A 25,671-nucleotide genomic window follows, 5' to 3' on the forward strand; every position below is an offset into this window, starting at 1 on the left:
TTTGAATAGCATTTTTTATATAAACAATATTTATTAAAACACATTGATAAAAACAACAAGAGAGCTATGCTCAAATATATGGACACTTAGAATAAAACGAAATATATTATCATATTATCCCTACGCCTGCACGAAGCTGAACTGTGAAACAGCTACATGACTATGGTAACTGACTTACTAATATTTGGGTACAAATAACGGTACAGGGACTGTCATAGCTCTTCCATGTCCTGTGGTAATGATCTATTCTTCTCCATCCAATTTCAACGTGAATTGAAATACCAAGTGATCCGAGTCACTTCTCCATTACGGTATGCGGTACGGTAACTTACCAGTGCCTGATATTCGTTCGCGGAGCGGTTCTTCCTTGTCCTATAAGAACTCAATTCATTTCCTTCTATCAAATAAAAAAATAAGGTAGGCTACAAAATTTATGGTGTTTACATCAGAACTGTAACGAAAAGATGAGAGCGTAATTCACAGAGGTACGACACCGTACGGTACCTTACCAGTACCTGTTGCTGTACTGCAGGCCTGATATTCGATCGTGGAACGGTTGGTCTCTGGCATATCAAAACTCAATTCAACTTATCAAAATTAACCAATACGGTAGGCTAGACCTGCTAGAAAACCTACATTTGACATTACTGCCTAGGTAAGATCGCGAAAGGAATAAGTCAATTCCACTGTGGTACGGTAACTGAGCAGTACCATACCTGCAGGCTTGATCACGCAACCGCTTGAAATAAGTTTCAAAACACTGTTCCCATGAGTAAATTTTGAATGAAATATCAGATCTCATAGGATTCATAGAAAATTTAGAAATAAATAAAAGTAATAGCCTTCTGGAAAAAAAATCAAACTTTAACCACTGAAAATTTCAAAGCAATTGGTCCAGTATTCGAAGAGAAAAGCGATTTGATAATGATGGTGACGAAGAAGAACAATAACAATAACCTAATATTGAAACGATCGTTATGTCGACTAAAGTGTCCAATAAACGGATATCCAATATACTTGTATGCAAAAGTACTTTGAATGCATATCATAAAATTTGTATGAATGGAGCAGTCGTTGTTGTGAAAGAATCGCTTTTCTCTTTAACTACTTGACTAATGCGTTGAAATTTTCATAGTTAAAGATTGTATTATTCGCTAGTAGGCTATTACTCTTATTTATTTAAAAAATTTCTGTGGGCTCTATGCGATTCGTTTTTTGTGTGCGATGACGTCATCAAAATTAGATAATTGCGCACCTTGTGGCGGTACTGGTCAGTCGAAGCCGTGAAGACTGAAGTACGGCTCCTCTACTGCAGCAGATTGCATACACGTACTATTTCATGTTCATATATTTCAGATTTTTTTATTTAGTATTGGACTAATCGTTTTCAAATTGTAGTTGTAAAAAATGATGTGCCTCCCAGAACTCTTTTTGGCGCGATATATGGCAACAATTGGCGGGACCAAAAACTTGGATCCATGTTGCAGTCATTATCGAGTTGGTCAAGAAGCAGTCCATCAAGCGAGTAGTTGCCTCATGCATAATTACAGTACAAGATTAGAGCCTCACGATTGATGTCGTATTTGAGCTAATTTCAACGACACATGTTTCTCACTGAACTCGATATTGCTATGACTTAATCATAGGTATTAACTTTGGACACAGGGATTTTTTCGCCCTGGAGTAATACACGATTTTATATCCATGCTTTATATAATGTATATAATAATTACATGAATGAAATTATATTTTTATAAAGTTTTCATAACACGGAAAGCTGAATCATGGTTTCACTTTCGATCATTCCGTAAAATTCATTTTCTTGTTTTGTACTTTTTAATATATGTGCGTCAGATTACCTAAATTCGATTGGATTTCATTATCAAAAATCATTCCAATACTCGTATATTAAAAGTAACAATCTGATGTTTATTTAACAGGTACTTTTATCTGAAACAAAATCAGAAACTTTTTATTTATACGTAATGATGATAAAACTTGCCGACGAAGCGTGATTTGGTATTAAAAAAGTAAATCGAATTAAAATATCTGATCCAAAAAGATTCACAACATAATAATTCCAAGAATTTTAATTAGATTATTATTATTTGAAAACAAAGGAATGAGTCAGTTTTTTAGTAAGAATGAAAGAATTCAATGCAAGCTTTACAAATAATATATCTTCTATAATCATGGACAATTGCTATTGCTTGTCTGATTATTAGCCTATTTGAATATATATATTATTGTTTGTTTTCCGTATATAAAATAGTACTCATAGCATTACTCGACAAAAATAATTTTAAGCCATATTGAGAGTGAATCGAAACAAATATTCATCTTTGTCACTTCACGAAAATTCAATAAACCGCCCGGGGGTGAAAAATACACAGCACTCTTATCTCGCTTGAACTGTTTTTTATTAACTTTTGAACTATAGAGTATTTTATAGTTCAAAACAACGTAGCGTAGATGAGTACTAATCCGTAAAAGATAGAGCTGATTGGCCAGAGAGAAAGCAAACTAAAATGTATTTATTAATATGCTTTTAAAAATATGCAGCAATTGATAGTTGACAAAAAGCATATGCATTTCATACAACACTAGAAGCCTAGTGTCAAAAATGTACTTTATCCCTGTTTAAAATTGGCAGAAAACTATTTAACAGTATATTTTAGAACCTCCGGAAAAATCCAAAAAGAAACTGTCCTGTGAAGCGAATTTACTACCGATTACCATTATTATTATATAATCAAATTGAAGCATGCTGTATTTTACTTGTAAACAGAGAGCTATAAGACCGCTTAACACGAGTCATTACTGCATAGACGGTGATTCAAAAAAGCCTTAGGCAAGATGATTGAACTTGCCTATTATTATCTAAATTAAACTATTTTCTGGGTGGGTGAAGGACAAATCAGCGCACATAGCCAGATTTTAAAAGCCTGTAATTCCCCCCCCCCCCCCCCCCTCACCTAAGGGCTTGTTCCGGTTGTATCGATATCTTATTGCAATCTGTGAATTTGTGGTAGTTCCTGTCTTTTCATGAAATAATTGAAAAAAAATTCTAATCACGATCTTTGTGGTTTACATTTTTGCACTAATGTATAGTCACGCGGGGTTTTCGATAGTTATATTTTAATTGAATACTCGAATAATATAAATACATCGCAAGAGTGAGCCATGCCAGAATAAGACAGTATTGCACCTAATCTCTACATTGAAGAGACGTGTGAATTAATTATATTTTAACCAATCAACTTGATTTGATATACAGGGCGGCTTTCTCATCGATGCTATAATGAAGTCAATTATCTTAGTTTTCTGCATTTTCATCGGCTTTTCTGCCCAGTATGTCTCCGCTCAGTGGGTCTTTGGAGCAAGTAAGTAAATTATATTGTTTAGATTTTCGAAGTGAGATCATTAATTTCCATCCTGAACCGTACTTTCAAAAAAACATGTTGAAGTCTCAAGACTTAAATTTGAAGTTGCTGATGCAACAGAATATTTATTTAATATATATATGTGGAAGCTATTGTATAATTAGTATATATTGCTCAAATATGGCTCAGGGTTCGTCGAACTGGACAACAGTAGAAGTTATAGTCCAGCTAAATTTGCAAGTACATGCAATTGAGGGATCCATGTTAGGATTGAATTTGGAATCTACAAAAACTAAAATTTCAATTTAAAAATTAATCATTGAGCCCGAAGCAAAAGAGTCGAAAAAAGTTAATAGTAAACATCAAATTATATTCAAACAAATACAAAAATCTATCCACGTGAGAGTTGTTGTTTCTAAATGTTTCCACTAAAACCTGCTCGGCGCCCACTCATTTAGCCCCAAGCAAAGTGCACACAATACGTTTATAAAAATTTTTTTAAGGATCTTTAGATATCATCAAAATTATATCGTTGAAATAACCAAAGTCATAGACTTGTTAATGAAAAATTAGATAATTGGAAATAATGTAAGAAACGTTTTGAATTGATCGTTCATTTCAGAACAACTTATTGTTGCTCACCCCAGACTCGCTTCTGGTGGCAGATTTTTCGTACATAAGAAGTGTAATATATATTATCATAATCTTTATGACAACGAAAAATAGACAGTCGTAAATATTACTCAATAGTGGTATTTAGTCATACTTTGATTTTACTCTCAAAGAAAGTACGATCTGAAGGTATATCAAACGTGGACGTACACCATATTCATACATTTGGATGATGAAATACAATATATATTACTTGCATTGTTATTGAATTTGTAGGCCTATATAAAGACATCGTAAACGTGTGATAACTCATTTCTATGTCAATTATTTTATTTTAGGAACCTGCCTTTTAAATTGCAATGATAGAGGAAGAGCCTTCGGGTCTATTCTCAGTACCTGCAGTTGTCACGAGTCATGCGAAGCAGAAGGAAGGTGCTGCAATGACTACTGGACCTACTGCTGTAAGCTTCTTTAAAATATCACGCGTTTGCCTACCAATGTCATCAATGATATTATTACTAAATCAGGATAAGTGGGTAGGGCTGGGAATGGTTAACCGATTTTAGATGGTTAACGGTTACGATTTATTTTAACCGTTAACTGACATCTCAGGTACAAATCATCTTTATAATGTACAATTCTTTCAAACATGATTACGTCATCGCAAATTTATATCATGTGGCGTTTAATTCAAAAGAATATCGCTGACTATATTGGTGAGTACCTAATAAATGTGAAAAATAATTGAAGTACCAAGATTGCTGATTATGAAAATTTAACAATAATTAATAAGTTTTCGGTCGAAATATATTGTTCACGACTTTATTTCAAAATCGTATATTCAATGTCAACCAACAAGTGCGTAGTTGATGCGTTTTTCTTCATATATCCTAAGTACAATTCGCACATCAAACACTGAAAATTTGTCACATAAATGACATTTAATAACGGAATCGGGTTTTACTAAAATACTTCCATATGCCCTACCCACGCTACATATATCTTGCAGCAGAGCGATCCCGGAACTATCTCGATTCGTGAATAATTTCGAGCGATACCGGGATAAGTCTCGCGAAATTGCTTTGTAACCATTGTGACGTAACAAGCTAAAATTATAAATTATTATGTGAAACGTCACGCTGTAGTTCACCGGTTAATTTTACCCGGTTACGGTTAAAGTGTTTTTCCTAAAATTCCCATCCCTAGTATTGAGCTATGCAAAGAGCATGTTCTTGTTATAGCCCGTTATTGAAAGTCATGTGGGACATTCAAGTTGCTTAAGCATGAGTTTATAGGAGTTGTCCCGCATCGAAGCAACAGAACGTGTATTGTATAGGCTTATAGGTATTAAACATGTAGGATAGATGTAATCTGTATGCGTCAATGAATTTTCTGTATCAACAACGATTTTTTATATAGAATTCGTTTCATCAAAATCAAGTTGGGATCGATTTTTTAACATTTATTTAATAACAGATCATGTAATCAGGTCTATCGGACTCATGTTTTATAATAAGCTCTTTACTTGATTCCTGATAACATCTTTGCAATATCGGCTGTTTCACGATATATATTACAAAATTCGTGTCTGAAAATATCTCAAGGTTGAAATTAAATTTATTGGTTTTGAAAGAATTTGACTTTTTACTTCCGTTCTCGAGTGGGTGTCCTGTTGTAATTGTTATAAATGTTAACCCAACTTAAATGTACGTCTGTATACCGCTTGTGTCCGCAGTCTTGACCAAAACTTCAATAAAAGCATAATGCCCTTTTTTTCAAATTAATCACAATATGAGTCTAATTTTCAATTTTTGTATTATAGCTCATTTGGTAATAGATGAAAATTAATTTATTACAGCGAAATCGTGTTACACTAGATGTGGCGATGGATATCACCCATTGCAGCAGTGTCAGTGTTACGACAATTGTACAGCTGATCACTGTTGCGAAGACTATAAACAAATTTGCGGTAAGCGTTGTTGTTTGGTGATTAAATGACATAATTTTATAATCTCACCTATGGTACCTTTCTAGTCGGTAGAATAACAAAAAGTGCCTATTTCAGCAAGTTGAGCAATGCGGTTTGTAGTTAAAGCCACACCGCAAACTAAAGTCTCTAATTTATGATTGTTATGTCAAACGTCGGAAAAATTATGTTCTTTCTCGACTTTAAACAATAATACTGTAACGGACTGCAACAGTACAGTACTGGGCTCTCTGTCATCTCATCCTTAATCTAGGTTCCAATTGTTTATAAATATGACATTTCTAATTTAGTCCAAAACATAATACCTACCTTCACGACCAAAGCTACAACCATGAAGCCAACGGAAGCACCTTCTACTGTATCGACCACTCCACGGCCAAAAGAAAAGGGTTACAGTTATCTAACGGGTAGGATATACATCATTCGATTTCATATATTATAAAAAGATATAATGTCTGAGGCTTACATTTTGTTTTCTTTTTTCTAGATCGTATGATTGAATGTGAAAAGGGTGTGCCATTCACACCATGCCCTATCAACCCGTGTGAACGGTCTTGTGCCAAGCATCCAGACTCTCTCTGTCTGATTACAGAATGTGGATCATGTGAAGCAAAACACTTTGATTTATACGGAAATGAAGTAAACTGCTATGATCCAGGTAATATATGAAATGGGGAATTTGGTGGTCGAAAGAGGCAGTTATAAAGTCAGATGAGTTCTTTTCGAAACAATCTTTTGAGATATTGATTTAAATTAATTGTGCCAAATTGTGAGAGAAACGAAATTGTGAGCATTCACTATATTCACAAAAGATCACGAAATAGACCACTTGATTTTTTCTTAAAGGTGGTGTGTCAGAAAATGTGTGTTTTTGTTTTAACCTCTTCATGAAAATCGAGAGTACAATTAGTATATTCAACCTTGACTCGAATGAACCAATTTATAAATACAGTACATTTTGAATAAATTAAACATATAAATAACACAATGTTCCCAAAAAGCCAATCAAGATAATTTGAGCTTCGTGAGAGGTTTTTCCTTCTTCGTTCTTATTATGATGGTTCTGGACAAAAAGAAAATTATTCACTATTATGCAAGCAGCTGCTTTTTTGGTAAGGTCCTTCTCCGAGCATACCCAATAAATATTGATTCATTTTTTTGCAGAATATCATTGTCCAAATGGGCAACCAATATTTGATTGCGGAGACTTAGATTTGTGCTCGGGTACCACTTGCCCCGGATTTCCTCGTGCTGTCTGTGTTCCTAATAAGTGTGGTGGATGCTATTATGACTTTGTGGACGGAAAAGGAAACCCAGTAAATTGTGAAATAGAATGTAAGTGTAAAGCTAAGAGTGTTCAAGTATTGTTACTGATGATTTAAACTACAATTTACCACTAACTAAAAGCGTGATAACATTTGTACTAATGATGGTCATACCCAACCTTCTATTCAATATTTTTTTGTTGAAAGTTATGGTTTCTGCATAACAAAGTATATCTCGTATACATGAATTATTATCCAGTATATCCATACCTTCAAATATTTTTAGATCAAGGTGATAGGATTACTTATTAACTTCAGCACGAATAGAATACCAAATTTTACAAAAAAAAAATTTGTAATCGGTTTTTCCCCAAAACTTATATCAAATGTTATCAAATGTATTTTGTTTTTTATATTTTTACTTTAATAATTAATTAAGCGCTTCATTTCGGGCTAAAATTGTCTTGTATACAAAAGATTAATTGTACAAATAACAGTACCGCAACGAAAATGTAAAAACGGATTGGAAGAAATGGAATGCGACCCACTGCCATGTAGCGGAAAAGTCTGCGCTGCCGATATCACCGCTACCTGTCGCAACGTTGTGTGTGGAGAATGCAAAGCTGAATTTTATGACATGTTCGAACGTATTGTTGACTGCAACGCAACAGGTGAGATAGTACTGTTTTGTCAAATGTTTTGCAATAGATTAAGTACAAAATAGAATTATGAATTTAACGCCCTTTTCAACGATTTTTCAATCTGTTTCCTGTAGCATCGTCTATTTGTCCTGACACGTGTTACCGAAATCCATGCAGAGGAGCCGTTTGTCAGGCACATCCGAAAGCAAAGTGTTCACCACGTAAAACATTAAGATGTGGAGCCTGTGAACCATCTTTTTATCTTGACGGAAAGCGACTGAAGGACATTGATTGTGTCATACCAGGTGAGGCCGAAATTCATACAGAGCAGTCCAATAGTATGAAAACATAATATAGCTCCTTCGAGTAGAACATTGCTGCTACACAGGGACGCGTCTTGGGGGGCACGTCTATGGTAATCAGAGGCGTAGCTTAGGGGGGGCAGTGGGGTACATATGCCCCCGGGCGCCAAGGTACAGGGGCGCCAAAATGGGGCTGGCAAAAATTTCACAACAAAGGTAAAAAACGGTCACAAGCAAGATCGTACCGGCGGCAGACATCTAATCTTAGTACATGGCAAACTGCACACTTGGTCAGACCACTTACGACTGCCGACGTCATCACGCACATATCACGGTCAGATTTCCATCGTAATTACATGGCCAAAAAAATCTGGCCGGAAAACAAAGCAAAATTTGATTTGGTAACGTTAGGTAACAAAATGCACCGGGTTAATTACGTGGTTCTGTATCGTTAAGTTCTTGCCTGCGCACTCGGATGTAAGTTGATATTAGTTCTGTGCTGGAGACAAATAGAAACGGAATTTGGTTGAATGATGTTAATACATGTTTTGAGTAATACGTGGTTTTGTATTTTGTTGTCAAAGTACCGTACTTTGCGGCAGAGTTACATAAAATATATTATACTGTGCTAAAAGACCTCAATGCCGTTTTCGACAATTCGTCGAGATTGCACAGATTTTGCAAATCTCTACCACACGGACATCAATGGCCACGAACTTTTCACCGAAATTGGAGATTGCAGAATGCTGCTCAGTAACAGAACTGTAGATCAACCAGAAACTCCTTTGGCTCTTCTTGGTTTTATTGTGTCTTTTGGAGACGACGTTTTATTCAATCTGCGAATTTCTCTACGAATTTTGTTAACAATATCAGTATCAATTGCAAGCTGTGAACGGTCTTTCAGCAGATTGAAACTTATTTTGTCGTATTCGCGTGCATCAGTGGGACAGGATCGTCTCCGTGATCTTGCACTTCTAAGTGTTGAAAGAGAAACATTGGAAAAAAACAGATTTTGATGACGTGTGTTTACGACAGTGAAATTAAAAAAATGAATTTATTTTAGACTATGTAGATCATCTTTGACAGTAACTGAGTGGGACATATGCTCTATTTTGTATAGCTTTGCTTCTCCTCTAAATAAAATGTTCCATTAAAATTTGAATTTACATATACATATATTTTTGAATAAATAATAAAATATATAAATACATATAAATTTGAATTCACATATCGTCACGCTAATAACCGAATAGCGTAAGTCATTTTGGGCGGTTTTGAATTTTTCATAAAATAGGTATTTATGTAATGCTGCGCACCTGTCTGTTAACTCAGATTTTATTTTAAGAATTCCGAAACCCATAAAAATAGAAATTTTGTATGATAAGCAAATTTGTTCAATTGTTCCGTCATAATGAATTATCATTGTTAACGCAGGACTATTGTGACGTCACAAAGGCAAAATAACCTAGGCGAAGGATTTTCGAGTTTTTGCATCTCAGATTCTAGCTTAGCGCTAATAATTTTCAATTTATACTACTGTATAGGAAGGCGTGCACTTGTGATATTTACTGTCTGAGTCCAATTCACCTTGGTTGACTTTTATATAAGAGTACATTACTGTTTTATCTTTATATTTAACTTTAGTCTTATTTCGGTGATGTGCAGAGCGTGTTATATTGATGAAATATATATTTTTAAACATAAAAAATAATGTAATTGAAACAGATTAGCTATTTTGGGGATTTTGGATTGTTTGGTTTTCAGGACTGGTACATATAGACAAGTTGCAAAATTGCGTATGTCCTCTAGCCATAGACACATTTTTGCCTAAATCACAGTGTGCCTTTATGACGTCACATGACTGCGTCATACAAATTAACTTAAATCCGGCTACGATCAAAAAGTTGAACTATGGCAAATTAAAGACTCTCAATGGCATAGCATAGCAATATCATTAGGAAGTTTTTCTCAAAACAGCTAAAAATGACTTAGGCAATTCGGTTATTAGCGTGACAAAATATAATTTTTTTTACATATACAATTAAATGCAATAGAAAACATGATTAAACGTGGGGGCCGGGGCGCCAATTTTATATTTTGCCCCGGGCGCAAAATATGCTGGCTACGCCTCTGATGGTAATAGAGGCAGACCCCGCAATAAGGGTGAATTTGGTAATTACATAATAATAATACAAACATTTCACTCTTACTTGGCCTTTAATTTATTTATTGTCATGTATAACAAGCTACAAGTTTTTCATTTCCTAAATAATTTTGGAAGTTAGGTATAAAGGGCATCGCCAGCAGCAGAAAAATTTGACTCGCCCATGCTGACACAAATTGACTTGTACTGCCTTGAGTGCTTGGCCGAGTTCAAATGTGTTTTTTATTAACGATTTAAAAGTTGCTAGCATATTTTAATAGGAAACTACAATTAAATAATCATATCGTATCTGTTTTGTATAAAAGTTTTATACCTAAATAATTTTCTTCCATTTGTAGATCAATGTATAGACAAAACGCCGTGTGACAGGGATCCATGTCTTATGCACACTTGTCCGGGAAAAGACATGATCTGTATAGCAAATTATTGTGACGGGTGTAATCCCTTGTTCTTCGATAAGGAGGGAGAGCGAATCCACCAGGAAGATTGCTACGATATTTGTAAATATGGTTTTTGTCGAAATATAGTTGACCTTCAACAAGTGTTTATATTTAGTGCAAATATTATATAAACAAGCGGGCTATGCTCAAATATATGGTCACGTAGAGTCACGTCATTTTGATGACGTTATAGCAACAACAAAAAAGGAATGGCCTTCTGGAGAAAATTTTTATCTTTAACCATGAAAATTTCAAAGCAATTGGTCCAGTATTCGAAGAGAAAAGCGATTTCTTCAAAACGTGTTGACGGAGAAAAATAATAACAATACCAACAAAATTTTGAAACGATTGTTATGTCCACTACGTGTCCAATAATATATTATGAAAACTTAGAAATGCTTGTTCGTGGGACGATAAAGCATAGTATAAACAGAATGTGTCATTTTGTTTGTCACGATTTAACAACAACAATAATCTCTACCAAGCATTGAATATTAATAATATGCGAATACGAAGGACTGTGGCGTCAGAAAGCAAAGTAGTAAAATGGCGTGTTTTTATGGAGCCGGAGTCATATTTTCAAACACTCCGGAATCACGAGTCAGAATTTCATACTGCTCTAGGTGATAATTGTACAAAAACTCGAAAAGGGAAAGTTATTCGCACGCTCCTACTAGCCTTCTGAGAAGCGTTTCATACGCTGAGGTTTTTGTTACTAAAATTTGATTTTCTCGGAAGTTTAAAGCTGGGGTCGAATTTTGTATTAACTGATGGTAGAGCTAAAATTTTTCTACTTGGAGTCAATATTTTTGAATCCGGAGTCGGTGGTAAATTTCCACCGACTCTCCAGCCTTGCAAATAACATTGTGATGAATAATATATTTGCACTTTTTCTAATATTCTCCAGCTTCTCTGAATTTGAGGAAATGTCCCGATGGCAAAGCACCACAGGTATGCCCCATTGATCTTTGTGTCGGTCAGAAATGTGGTGACCGGTATTCAGCTGTGTGCCGACCTGATGAATGCAATAACTGCGAGTTGATGTTTTTTGACGAAGAGGATAATTTACTTGATTGCAAAGGTAATGTTTCGGCAATAAACGAGAGAGTAAATAGATGCGACACCGAGATAAGTCGAAACCGCAAATGTCAGACAAGAGCAGCATAGATAACAAGACAAGTGAAATTATAAACAGAAACGAGACAGACAGACGTGTTTCCCTTTATCTCCTACAATCTACGAATAACAATTATTAATTTTGTTTAGAGGAAAAAATTACATGCAAGGATGGGCGTGAGCCTCTGAATTGTGACTTCACCGTATGCGAATCGGTTGAGTGCCCAGGCCATGACTTTGCTGAATGTATTCCAGATCAATGCGATGAGTGCAAAGTACGGTTTTATGGTGAAAATATGGAAGAACTTGAGTGCGTTGAAGGTAAATATCCTCAAGCTCAAGTATAATCATCACTCTATAAATAGTTAATAATGCTGGTGTTCCAAACTAAAATCTTTTCTGCATACCAATATTAGTTGTGACTAATATATACATTTAGTTGAACCAATTCTGGAATATATGGACACGGGAGTCCAATGACTGTGGTAGCACAGCAGTAACATACTCTACCTTCTCACAAAACGGGTATCGGAGCATTCAAATCACGCCCCATCACCAGCCAGTAATTCACCTAGGTACCGGTAAGGCGTGAGATGAACACAGGGTTTTTCGAAAATGGCGGACTAGACTGGCATAATACCACGAAGGTCAAATGTCAAAACAGTGTTACCATGAATTGAAATGAAACAGCCACATTCAGGTGAAATATCGAGAACTTATTAGGCCTTATAAATATTTTGTGAAACGATTAATAGCCTTTTGAAGATTTCTTCCATCTTCAAGTAAGGAAAATTTGGCGACGCGATCCATAGGACCATTTCGTGTCCAATACGAAAAAGGGAAGCATATTGTTGATAAGTTGATAACTATAAATTATTAAAAATCAATCTATAATCATTATAGAAGTGACTACTACTGCTGAAACAAAGCCCACACCAAGTCCTTGTCCTAACGGACAACCACGTAAGGAATGCAGCAGTCAATTATGCAAAACTACGAGTTGCGAATCAGACCCAGAAGCTATTTGCAAGATGAATCCATGTAACGATTGTGAACTCTTGTTTTTCGACTCCAGAGGAAGACGCATAAGTTGCGATCCTAAATTGGCGGGTAAGATGGTTATTTTTTATGTTAATATTAGATTCGGGCATTTTGAATGTTAAAATATTTAAACAAGCTTGTGCAATTTACAGGTACGTGTGAAGGAGAATGTGGCAACGTTCATAATAAAACTAGACCTTGCCATTGTGATTATGGATGCAAAGAAAGAGGAGATTGCTGCGCTGATTTCAAGCAAATGTGTAAGATTGCTGGATAGATTTTATTCTATTTCTGATTTTTGAAATTTGTAATTTAATTCTTATTTCATTTAAAAAATACTACGTGATATTTTGTTCGTATAAACGGAATTTGACAACAAACTTTAAAGTAGTTTGCAATATAGGCGGCCTGGCGAGTTACAAAGTCACAACAACGAGATATTCCAGACACAATTTAAATGCTTTAATATGTCAGTATCACACTGTATCGCATAGTACAGTATAATGGCATCAGTAATCTGCCATTAGCCATAATATAGCATAAAAATCAATCCAAAGATGGCAACTCAAAGAAATATGTATTCATAAAAATAGTTCAAATTATCTTGCACATCCCGAAGACGGAAGCATCCAAAACAACAAAGCAATTTAGATCATTGATTATACTAGACATAATCCACCAAGCCATTCGGATTTATTCGTTCGCCATATATCAAGCCTATTTGCAATCAATCAATTTATGTTATCAGGTGAGACATGTGAAGGCAGATGTGGCGTATACAAATCGTTTGCTACATGCCAATGCACCGCTGATTGCAGGAAAAACGGGGATTGCTGCCACGATTTCGGTGATAAGTGTGAGTAATCATGAAGCCCAATATGAACTCGGTGTTTTTTGTTTGCACACGTGCTCTAAATACTCTGTGGTAATTTTACAAGCAATTAATACATGTTTATTTGAATTACTTAGGTTTGACAAGATCATGCAAAGGGATATGTAATTCGCAATGGAACTTGCTGGAACTGTGCCAATGCCATCCACGATGCGTTCGAAACAGAAATTGCTGTATGGATTACGCCAAGGAATGTGCGTAATTTGCCAAAATCCATCGGAATATATTCTGTTGTATATATGTTTGATTTCTGTTGCCAAGTTAATCACTTTCATTTGTTGAATTGAAAATAAAGTACATTGCTTTTAATGATCACTTCATCAAATTCACTTTGTGTACGATGGTAAATAAATGGATAAGAATGCATTGTTGTGATGATAAGCGCATTTGGCTCAAGGAAACATACCCATCGGTCTCTGTAAAAATATAAACTAAATAGTCACCCTATATGTTTCTTCCCAATGCTTGGAGAAGCAAGCATTATTGTGTGCTGTCCAAACGTCACACTTATATATCTAACGTGCCCGAGTAGCCAGAATTGTGTTCATTAGGACTTCCATTGAAAGAAGATATGCTATGGAACTGAAGCGTTTGTGTTTTAAACAAAAACATGACGTTTGGCGAGAGATTTATTGTACGCCATTTGAGGTCGTATTGGAGTAAGAAGTAAACTAGAATTTTGTTAAAGGAATCAAGCTCATTCTTTTAGTCTTCCAATGCTAATCGATGCTAATTTTTGTTCATTTAAAACTTGATGTTCTGAATTGATTTTATAACAGTTGGAGAAAAATATGTTGGGAAATAAATTAGGATTGCGCCATCAGATATTCTGTATCGAAATATTTAACCTATCATTCGCTTTATTAGGAAAGTTGCAACATTACCTACAAGTAATGATATAGTTTCGGAATATTATGGAAAGTGTGAGTTAATTTTAAATAGATACAATATTTCAAATATTTGTTTTTGTGACAAAAAATGAAAAACTGACGCTTAAGCGCTAAAAAATGAATCCTGGTTGTTCTTCCAAATTAAAATGAGTTTGTTGAATACTTTTAACAGATATGTCGAATGTTATTCCCGACCATTTCATGACAACCTTTATTCGTTGATTGGACAAGTACCAAATGCTTCTGGATATATGAATTATTATACCAACCGATCTACAAATTTATAGGAGTTTTTTTTTATGTTTTTGATGAGTTAATTTCAATAACGACTGGTATGACGCTGATTTGAGTAAATCGTGATCGACCATGCTCTGCGGGGGATCATTGATTAAATTTGCTCCACTGACATTTGACAAAAAAACACAAAATAAACATTTTGCATGCCGTGCCCATAGCTTCTTTTAATCTTAGCGTCATCTCTGCATAATCTGTACAGGTGTTTTAGGTGATTAGTATATAAGTATGTAATATAATAATTCGCCTAAAATAAATACATGGCAACAATGGATTATTTAGTATGTGATAATTTTATCATTTATGTATTGGAAGGTTACATCATTCTCTGAGTTGCAATCGATGGCGCAGTTGGATTTATGAGCAATTTTCTCTCTTCAGAGAATAAACGTTCTGAAACATAAATCGTTTTTACTAAACTGTTGCCTGTTGCTTTGCTGCAACTATTGCTCGAATGTTATTCAAGTTTCCGTTGTTGAAACAAAATCACGTATCTCCTCTAATTTAAAAAGAAGCATCATATATATCTTTATTTTCCTTTTTTTCAACTGGGCTTCCCGTTCTTTTAAATTGCGCAAACGACCGTTTATCAAGTTTCATTGTTTTTTTTGTCATCGAATGACGTGTTGTCAAAATAGTTATGGGTTGTTCTCTTTATCACAGTTAAATATTTGTGATGCTGAGACTGAGAATAAATTAAATCAAAACAACAATACTAAATATCACAAAATCAAATGTACCATTGTCTCAGATAGCTAATACAACACAGACAATATAATGAGATTCAGATTTGTGTCCAATAATTTCAACCGTTCCCCGTCCTTCGGAAACTTAGTAGCCTGAGAATATAATTTCCACATTTTAAATATTCAATAGTGTGATATTGATAACCTTCAATTTTGAACAAAGACAATCGCAATCTACTATGTCCTACGACAATCTAATATGTTCATTTTTAATTAGTGATCAACAAGTAGAAATCCCAAATTTACTTTCGTAGAAAATGAAAAAACATAAAATATCGGATATTCGACGTGAATGCAACATTTTTTTGTAGCACTAGGCACCTGTGATATTTTTTGTTAAAAAATGCCGGCTTCTATATTGCTATATATATTTACATTATACACCTTGGTAATTAAATAAACCTATTTGTGTGAAGCTTTCATGCGATGCACACCAGATGTAGAATAAAAAATTCTTGTCAATTTTTATCAGAATCATTTTCGATTGCCTATTAGTATAAAACTTGGCCAAAGAATGATATCTATCTCGTAATGTATCGCCTAACAAAGATTAATAAATTTTACTCAAGTTTTGAAAGTGGGCCAGAAGAAATAGAAATATCTGGCCAATCAAAATGGATAATTTAGTAGAAATTTACATGTAACAAAAACGACTTTACGCCAGTGGTTCTCAAACTTCTTGATATTGAGACGCCCTCGGAAAAATATGATCAAGTTGGTAAATTATGCCTGAAGAGAACTGCCGCGGTGTCAATATTGAATACTTCGAATCAACGCGTATAAGAAGTGCAGAACGTCGCTCAACAACGCTCGATATGCCCATGTTCAGGGAAGGATTAGAAATGAATGACATGCATAACACATGCGTGTGTGTGATGTCATAATTGGAACAGCAATAAATGACCCGTGACGTCAGTGAGGTTACGTATAGATAAGGTTGATCGTTACAAGAATTAATATATTGTCATCTCCCCTCCAGTGTGATTCAAACGAGAATTTTGACTCTACGCACCGCAGGTACAGTTCCACAAAAAAAGAAAAGTTATGCGACGCCCTAGCAAAATTGAAACGACGCACTTGGGCGTCGCGACGCCCACTTTGAGAACCCCGGCTTTACGCAATATAATTTCCGTTTTTTAATTAGAACTAGACAGTTTATAAATACGTTCATAGTAGTTCTTCATTTTTGTTTTAAGCTTTTCGTGGGCACGAAGTATCATCTAACATTCGTAGCAAATTACACATGGAATACAATGGAACAATGTTCCAATACAACTGTTGTTTTTCATTGCAATATAATAAGGGCAAGGGAAGTGCAAAGCAATAAATAGGATGATCAAATAACAGTTACGGCAATTTATTGTTTGCATATCACTATGAATTCCTCCAATCCGAGTAATAACTGTATTCACGTAATGAACCCTTTATTTAGTGCCGTATTGGACTAGAAATAATCTCGGTTTGTACACTCATTGTGAATCAGGTTTCTCACTTACAAATACTTTTATTTAGCTCGAAAAACTTTTTCGTACAATATTAACTGAATCATTAACTGTCAAAGTGACATAAATGAAGAGAATGGTGTTAAAATTGTAAACAAAATTTTTAGGGTAACCAGGTTCTTTAAACATGTGCGATACAACATTCTGGTGTTTATGACAAATACCAGCAAGCAACAACTATGAAATAACATTTTTACTTCATTACCTATTAATGTAATATTTTTAAACTCATGTGTATAACGCTAGATGGAAGTCGTAGTCAACACCATTCAAACGTCACTGCACTTTTTTACACACAGAGATCCACTGACACTAGTACACTCTGGCCGAACCCTAATATTTTAACGCACACTTGAATCGAATTGGTCTAACTTCAAAACAAATTTTGCGCTCATTTATATAATATTGTGATTACTAAATGCCGAATTCAATCACTTGATAAAATATTGATGACTCGATGATACTTCGAAAAGACGAATCATCGCAGATACTCAGAAGTTAGGATGATTCGTTTATTTTGCTAATGCGGGGCGGTGTGTTCATTTTATATTTTGTAACACATTCACTATTTTTGAAATTATCGATTAAAAATTTTCGACGATGATTTCGTGTAGAGACGTGTTGATGCATAAATCCGTATATAGAAGACTAATTTGTGCGCTAATAGGCGCGTAGCTGTCAATACGTCAAGCCTCACTACATGAAATGACTTCATGAAATGAGATTAAATTATTTACCGCACACTTGGCTTCATCTCTCGCTCTGTTTGCTTTTTAAATCTCGCTACAAACACATCCGCTTTCGCTTTGTCTTTTGTCCGATTTTGTTTATTCTTTAAGCTTTGTTTTGATCCATTGCATACAAGAAAGCTATAAAAAATAACCAGTCGTATGCACATTTCAGGATGATTCAATTTGTACTTATTTTCTTTGTATAGTTTAAACGTGATTTCAGTGCGTTGAAGAGTTGAGCATATTTTTGAACATCATTTGAATGTGACAATTTCAAGTCAAAATTTAAAACAAAATGAATGACCACATTTATTTATAAAAACTGATTAATTTACCAATTTTTTAATATTAATTTTTCGTGCAAGAAATCGTTTTCTCTTTTCTATATGTTCTCGAATCTATGCACTGTCATTTTAGTTGATGGAGTGACCCCGAATCAACGAATAATGGCACAGCGGGACACTAGCGCAGCGCAGCAACCTCGGCGCTGGTGAAACCGCGAACGCCTGAAAGCTTAAGTACTATTTCTCAGCCACCCACGGTTTATCCGTCAAAATATCTCTAAGCGATTTTTTATTTAAACACAATTTCCTTTTTGATCGTTGCCCGCTACTCATTCACAATAAATATAATACTAAAATCGGAGTTGACGTCGAAAATATTTTGAGACATATTGTCAGAAGAAATGGCGCCAGGAAAAATACCAGATGATCCCTTTTTCAATTATATCATACCAAGCGGTGTCACTTTAACATGAGATACTATAAATAATATTTTGACTAGAGAAGTAACATTGTTCTTGAATAAGTCCTTTATCACACATAGAATTCCAAGTTGCTTCGGTTGTCACAACATTTAAACTACACAAATTCCGCATTTAATGTTACTACTCGAATATACCCATATGCGAATGTCTTAAACTTGAGTGTCAAATATGAATCCATTGAGGCATTTTGTAAAAAATAAAGCACGAGTTTGAAATCAAGTATTTTTTTATATTTTTCTCTTTTTGCTTTTGAAAATATTCTTAATACAGATTTGTTTAAGATTACGGTGATTTGGAACAATTACATTTCGTGTAAGCTTCAAATTGTATGGGAGCCTACTTCTAGTCCAATCCTAACTACTGAATTATTTTTCGTTTATTTTCAAATTATTTAAGAGGCCAAAATATTGACTCTGATCATTTGACTAATCTGGAAAGATTATGACTCAAGTAATTAAAAATTTGTCGAAAAAATGTTTGACTTATACATCTGTATTTGAACAATGTTTAGTTCAACAAACGTTTCCACAAAAAATCCCCATAAACAAATTCCGCCTATATTGTGAAACATTATATAAATCTAAATAATTAAAAAAAATGGCCGTGTTGCCAAGAGGGTTATAGGCTTCAGTTTAGTCGGCCCTGAGTTTCTTTATAAAATGTTTGTTCTATATCAAGTTTTTGCGTCATCGACTCTCATGTCTGAATATATTTGATGGACATCTCTCATCTCGGATGTACAAACTCTAACGACCAAAGTTTTAATAAAAAAGTCCATTGCACACGAAAATATGAAAAATAGAGACGTTTGGCGAGCACAACATCAAATTAAGAATAAATCAAATGCACTATTTGTGTCCGCTAAAAGAGTATGAATATAAAACACAATGCAATAAATGGTTTCACAGACACCTATTTCTTTATTGAATTTAGTAAAAATAACCAATTATTAAGTAATAAGTTCATTTGATGCCACAGTCGAAATTTGACAAAACAATTTTTAGATTTCAGCTTATTTTTAGACAGGTTTATAAACTTTGATCGGTTTTTGTTTTCATTTCTGAGTTTTAGTTATGTTTAAACACAAATAAGTTAATAAATACAAATTGATCAGATTAAATTTAAAGGTAGATTGAACATTCTTGAACAATAAATGAATTTGAAGGAATCGACTCATTTTCAAAAGCCAGCTTGTATAAACGAGCAAACACATTTTATGCGTACTTTTTATCGCATTTTCATGTATTAAAATCGAGTATGAAAATCGCGAACCCCGGTTTCTCTTATTCTCGCAAACCTGAACTATTATCTATCGAAAAAGAAATACATTTTACCCAAGTTATTGAAGGTTTTATATTTTGTAAATAAAACAAAACAAAATTTAGAATTAAATGGTAAACAAATATAAGAAAGATTGCAACAAAATAAAAATAAAATTGGCAGCACCAACGTTACAATATGCATCGGCCGGCAGCGGTAAAGTATTGAATATATATAACATTATCCTCCGAATATGGTACTAAGCTATTCAAAATTTGTTACTGTTACATACGGCAGGCTAAAATAGCCCGAGACGCGTTCAATGATCACGGTTGTACACAGAAACAAATTAAACAGACGATTTTACAACACGATTTACAGTTCTTTTATTGGGATCTGGAGACATTTTCACTCGGACGTTTGCTGGAATTGCGCCTATGATACCATCCGCCATTCGCCATGAGAAACATCATTCCCTGGTAAGGTCGGATTTCCGACCTGTTTTGAAGATTAATCTTCACTGTTCGAATGATTTGAGTCTCTCATTGTGAAGTCTCTTTTCCTTCTGTCTACGGTTACAAAACCATATTCGCACCACTTCTTTCTCTAGGGAAAGTTCTCTGGCGATCATGATTATTTCAGGTGTAGTTGGTTTCTGCTTCATGTTGAAGTGTTTCTCTAGAGCTGCTTTGACAACCGCTTCAATACTGGTACGCTTCTTTCGTTTTCTTGTTCCGCCCGATTCCGACTCTATTTGGTCCGGATCACAGTTAGCAGACGTACGATCGTGGTCAGTATCCTGAAGCCATTTTGTCAGCAAAGGTTTCAGTTTGCACATATTTTTGAAACTAAGCTGAAGTGCCTCGAAACGGCATATCGTAGTCTGACTGAATACGTAACCGTACATTGAACCAAGTGCGAGTCCTACATCCGATTGTGTAAAACCGAGTTTTACTCTGCGATGTTTGAACACTTTTGAAAATGATTTCATCTCTTCCATTGATATGTTGCTGATCGAGTCGTCGTTGTGGCTCATTTGAAAAAGCTTTTCGTCAGGTGATCCGTCTGGATTGCCTAGGTGTGTGATCGAACCAATTTCTGATGGGCTTTGGGCTGCTTGATAGTATTCCTGCTCGGTTTTCACCAACGGTGACTGATAGTTGTTAGTGGTTGAACTTGAATGAAACAATGAGGGAGAATAATGAGACAACGGCGAAACAGTGTGACCCGGCTGTAAATTTTGGTAAGTGCTATACGGAGTAGAATAGCTAGGATAAGCTGATGTTGGAATGGAGATCGGGGGTAATGTACTCGGTGTATGGAACGCTGAAACTGGTTGTTGGCGTGGATGATACTCGGTTACTGTACATTCAGAAGGATATGAGGTACGTGTGTGCATATTTGCGTACGGTACTGCGGCAGCAATCGTTGTATTGATATCCCTTGCTTCATATTGATTCTGTGGTGACGAGGAATTGAGGTATGATGAATATGCCGTTGTCGCCGGTTTATCCTCAGCTGGTGGGTTTTGTATAGGATTGTAGTATCCTCTTTGGTATTGTGTTGGGAAAACTGGATAAGGACTGTATCGAGAATCGACATAATTACCACGAGTATACGGGTCGAAAATATAGTTCGATGTTGAGTGAACTAACGGCGATATTGCAGGGTTGTGTGCTGAAAACGGGTTGCCAGTTTTAGTGTAATCGTAATCGGGCGTGTTTCCAACAGAAAGCCGCTCTTCTTGCTCTTTCTCTTGATTTGAAAACTTCATTACAGCATTGTCTTTCTGATGTTCTGGTGAATGACATTCGCTACCATCATCTTCACTGGATAATTTCTGATTTCGCGAAACGTCGTTGAGATCGGTAGAAGAATACATATATTGACTCGGTTGACACTCACTGCTCATGTTTGCATGATATTGTGGCATTCTATATGTCGATTCGAATCCTTGGAGTTGGGCCAACATTTGAAAACTGTTTGCTGGTGACGAATTATTTTATAAATAGTATACCTGTTATAAACAGATTTCGAATCATAAACATGATTGTATAGCAATTACTTTTAGCTTATAAGCACCAATACCCACACAAATATTTCGCTGACATTTTTTCCACAAGGATAAGCTATGTATAGTTTTTAACGCGCCCGATCGCTGTAGTGTTTGTACCGCTAACTAAAAGTTTACTCAACTCAAACAAGCATAAATATATTTCGAGCATCCCCAAATTTAGGCAATCCAACTTGAACAATTTTATTAAAAAAATGTTTATGTGACATTTTGGATAACAATTTTTCATGGTTTTTACTCTCATTTACCAGAGTCAGTTATAAAAAAATAACTATAGAAATGCATTTCTAAACATTCAAAATTTTAAATGTAAAAAAATTAAAATTTTACTTATTATGAATTTTTTACATATGCATTTTGCATTCCAAGTTCATGCCCTATTTCACGACTACGCGACTTACTATTGTTCTAATATTTTTACAGCATGGTCTTAAGCGCTCTGTTTCAATTGTTTATGAAATTTAATGTTAAGATACCAAACCAAAGATAAATTGCCGTGTTAATTAAGTTTCATTGGTTGCGGTACAAATTTGGAGACAAACTGAAACTGAGTAATTAGAAATTTGCAAAAACCAAAAAGAATTTCCTCGATCTAGTCATCCATTGCGTGAGGATGAAAATAATAAGAACAATATACATTTTATTATAAAAACTATTATCTCCTGTTCATCATTAGCTACCAATCACAATGCCGCTATTTCTCAACTGACAAACATGATGAAGAGACAGCGCATGACTTGTTATCCCGATGCCCTTTCACTTTTTCCCCCAAATTGGATTCTCATCGCATCATTAATCTCCATTGTTCGTCTCAGCGAGAGATATCTTTTCATTCGCTCATCAAGAGCGGGGCTTTTCGCTTCCCTGCTTTCTGAAACCCATGAGGTTGTTGTTTCAATTCGTGCCGTAGCCCATCTAACGCACAAATGCATCGTGGATTCCACGCGGGATGCGGGTCGATTTTAACACCTGTGTTCATGCATACTACACGTGATGCTTACACTTTTTGCGTTATTACCTCTTTGTGGGAGAATACATTCGCCGCTACTCTTTTGTCTTTTACTGTGTAATTCCTTGCATTACAACTAACCTTGTTCTCATTAAGAAAAAGGTTGTTTATTGTTGATTTTTTTCTCTCTAATTAATAACTAATTATGCAAGAGTGGTTATGTGTTACAGGAAATAAACAAAACCATAATGAAAGAAAATAACTAACCAAAACGCATCTTGTAACGATACAAAATAAAGCCATAAAAGAATACAAATTAATTATGTCTTGTTCCATATTAATTTACCACGCTGTCGATAGTAATACAGACATCGAAAGTCATAAACATTATGAGTCTTTCGTGGTGAGATTGATGAAAGGATTCATATATATATATATACTTACATGAATTACAGTGTTAAATTTTAAGTTTCAAGTAAATATTTGATTAATTCAAGACAGAAATTCATTCAGTTTGTTGGTATGCAGTAACCGTTTGACACACACCTTTCATCATTGGAACTATTTTTATATTTAATGCTTTAAATGTGTCTCAAATACGTGCAAAATCTTTTTATCGAGTTTTTTGTGAATAGTTTTCATTAGTGGTATTAGAGATGCATAGTAGGTTACTTGACTAACCTATAAATAAAAGTTCATTCTTCAAGTTTCAATACAATTTCTTCTAAAGCGTAATAATTAATAGACTATACTCAGTGGCCGAATGAATAATGTGTATCTTTCATGACTGTCACTGAAACGCGATGATGAATATTTTGTTGTCTAAAATGGACATCACGCAGAGCGTAGATGTGATATCATCATCGGTTCCGTCACCAGTGAAAGCCGGTCATTTGCTATGGTGTTCAAAAATTAGATACAATGAATCGGTTATCAAAAACTTAAAATCGTGCGCCCGAAAATTCTATTCCAATACCTACAGTTTTAATGTCCCTTTTAACAAAATTTTTATGTAAAGCTAAAATAAAGCATGGTTTATTATTATCATACACACATTAGAAATGACATTGGATGGTGAGTAAATGAATATTTTCGTGGATGTGGTTTCGGATAGTAGCCGTGATTACACAGGTCCATTGGCCCGAAGAATCAGTTTGTCCTAGAATGCTATTTTATGGAAACTATTTCGCAATAAATGCAGTATAAACGTTATGACAGTGCATATGAATCAGTCACGCTTTCTAAAAAGCTCACATTGAAAAAGCATTTGAATGTAATTTTTCCACGAAACCGTTTTTTCTCTTCCATCGGTCTGCAAGACGAAATTGCTATTACACCAAAACAGCAATAACGCGGTTTGCGTGAGCAGATCCTACAAGCCGACCTGAACAGAACGACGTTTTCGAGCGCCTGCTGTGGGGTCCAAAAATTCAAAATCAAAAATTGTTTGAATGAATCAACAGTGAAGGCCTTCGACAGATTTAAATGCGCTCTTACATCATGTGACTGCTGAAAAGCAACGACTGGTATGGAAATGTGGTGGTGACTTTGTAGAGACATATTTAAATTATATACGTAGCGTAACTTTTTATTAACAAGAATATTAGTCGGTGACTGAAATAATTTTAGGCCCCCGGAGAAGCTTGGAAGTCTTTGACAGCCTGTAACTGGCTGTTGCTGCACCCAGTTAGCCAATATTTGTCAATGCAATCATGACGAAAACATGTATATCACAGGCAATTTACACGGACTCGGGCAAAATGATGAATTTGCTTCCTTTGTTTCAGATAATGGGTGTTAAATAAGGGTTAGTTGTAACAATTTTGATTTATAAACTCTCAGATGGCAAAGAAGCGAATCCGCTGACGACAGATACGCGGTTCTCCGTTATTTGACTACTCAGATGGTCATCACTCACGTGATTGTAGTCACTTACGTGATGCTTGATTGATTCACATGTTTTGCCTGAACGGAGTTGTCACACATATATACTTTGTGCTATATATATAATCTTGAGATAGTGAACGTGGTTTAGTTGTTAAAATTACTGCAATTTATCATCGAGAGCCTAAGCAAATATAAAAGTTGTCAAACAAGCATTATCTTTCTGGTTGATTTAAGACGTCGTCAACCAAAAGATAACAATAACTTGTAGTGGCTAATAATACTCTTTTTGAAGTGGTCTAACGGAAAAAAATGACCTAATTGGAAGTATTTGAAGCGAAACGATGTTAGCTCATGTTTCTGTTTTATCTGAAGTTGTCGCGTGGCAATGACGGATGATTTGCTGCCAAGTCAATCGGATTATTTTTACATTATTTAGACCAAATATGCGATAAAATGTATTTGACAATACGTAGTCTGGACATCAAATCAAATGTGGTAAGCTACTTCATTTTATTCTTCGCAATGGCTGAATCAACTGCATATAATAATTTTTTACAATGTGATCTTGAAGTTCAAAAACTTCGGCGCGCCGAGTACTGATAAAATTATTTCACTTGAGTAGGCTGTAAGCATTTGCTTTCGATATAACTAATATTCTGACTCCTTCTCAATTATCCCATAGAACAGCTCCAACTTTACGATGTAAAACCAAAAACATGCAGTTTGGGC

The 25,671-nt window shown here is 35.0% G+C and overlaps 2 protein-coding genes across 2 annotated transcripts; one reads left to right on the plus strand and one right to left on the minus strand.

Moving 5' to 3' along the window:
• Positions 1–3,226: 3,226 nt before the first annotated feature.
• On the plus strand, positions 3,227–14,207 carry LOC120344179 (uncharacterized). Its single transcript, XM_039413291.2, has 15 exons — positions 3,227–3,383; positions 4,334–4,456; positions 5,854–5,964; positions 6,273–6,389; positions 6,470–6,640; positions 7,147–7,317; positions 7,745–7,918; positions 8,023–8,193; positions 10,693–10,854; positions 11,702–11,875; positions 12,061–12,231; positions 12,814–13,020; positions 13,104–13,211; positions 13,700–13,807; positions 13,921–14,207. The coding sequence occupies exons 1-15, from the start codon at positions 3,302–3,304 to the stop codon at positions 14,043–14,045; spliced, it is 2,175 nt and encodes a 724-aa protein (XP_039269225.2). The 5' UTR covers positions 3,227–3,301; the 3' UTR covers positions 14,046–14,207.
• Positions 14,208–19,142: 4,935 nt separating this feature from the next.
• Positions 19,143–23,078, minus strand: LOC120348425 (uncharacterized). The gene has a single exon (XM_039418540.2). The coding sequence runs from the start codon at positions 22,002–22,004 to the stop codon at positions 20,550–20,552; it is 1,455 nt and encodes a 484-aa protein (XP_039274474.2). The 5' UTR covers positions 22,005–23,078; the 3' UTR covers positions 19,143–20,549.
• Between the last annotated feature and the right edge of the window lie 2,593 nt (positions 23,079–25,671).

The sequence above is a fragment of the Styela clava genome, chromosome 1, assembly GCF_964204865.1.
Source record: "Styela clava chromosome 1, kaStyClav1.hap1.2, whole genome shotgun sequence".
Lineage (NCBI taxonomy): Eukaryota > Metazoa > Chordata > Ascidiacea > Stolidobranchia > Styelidae > Styela > Styela clava.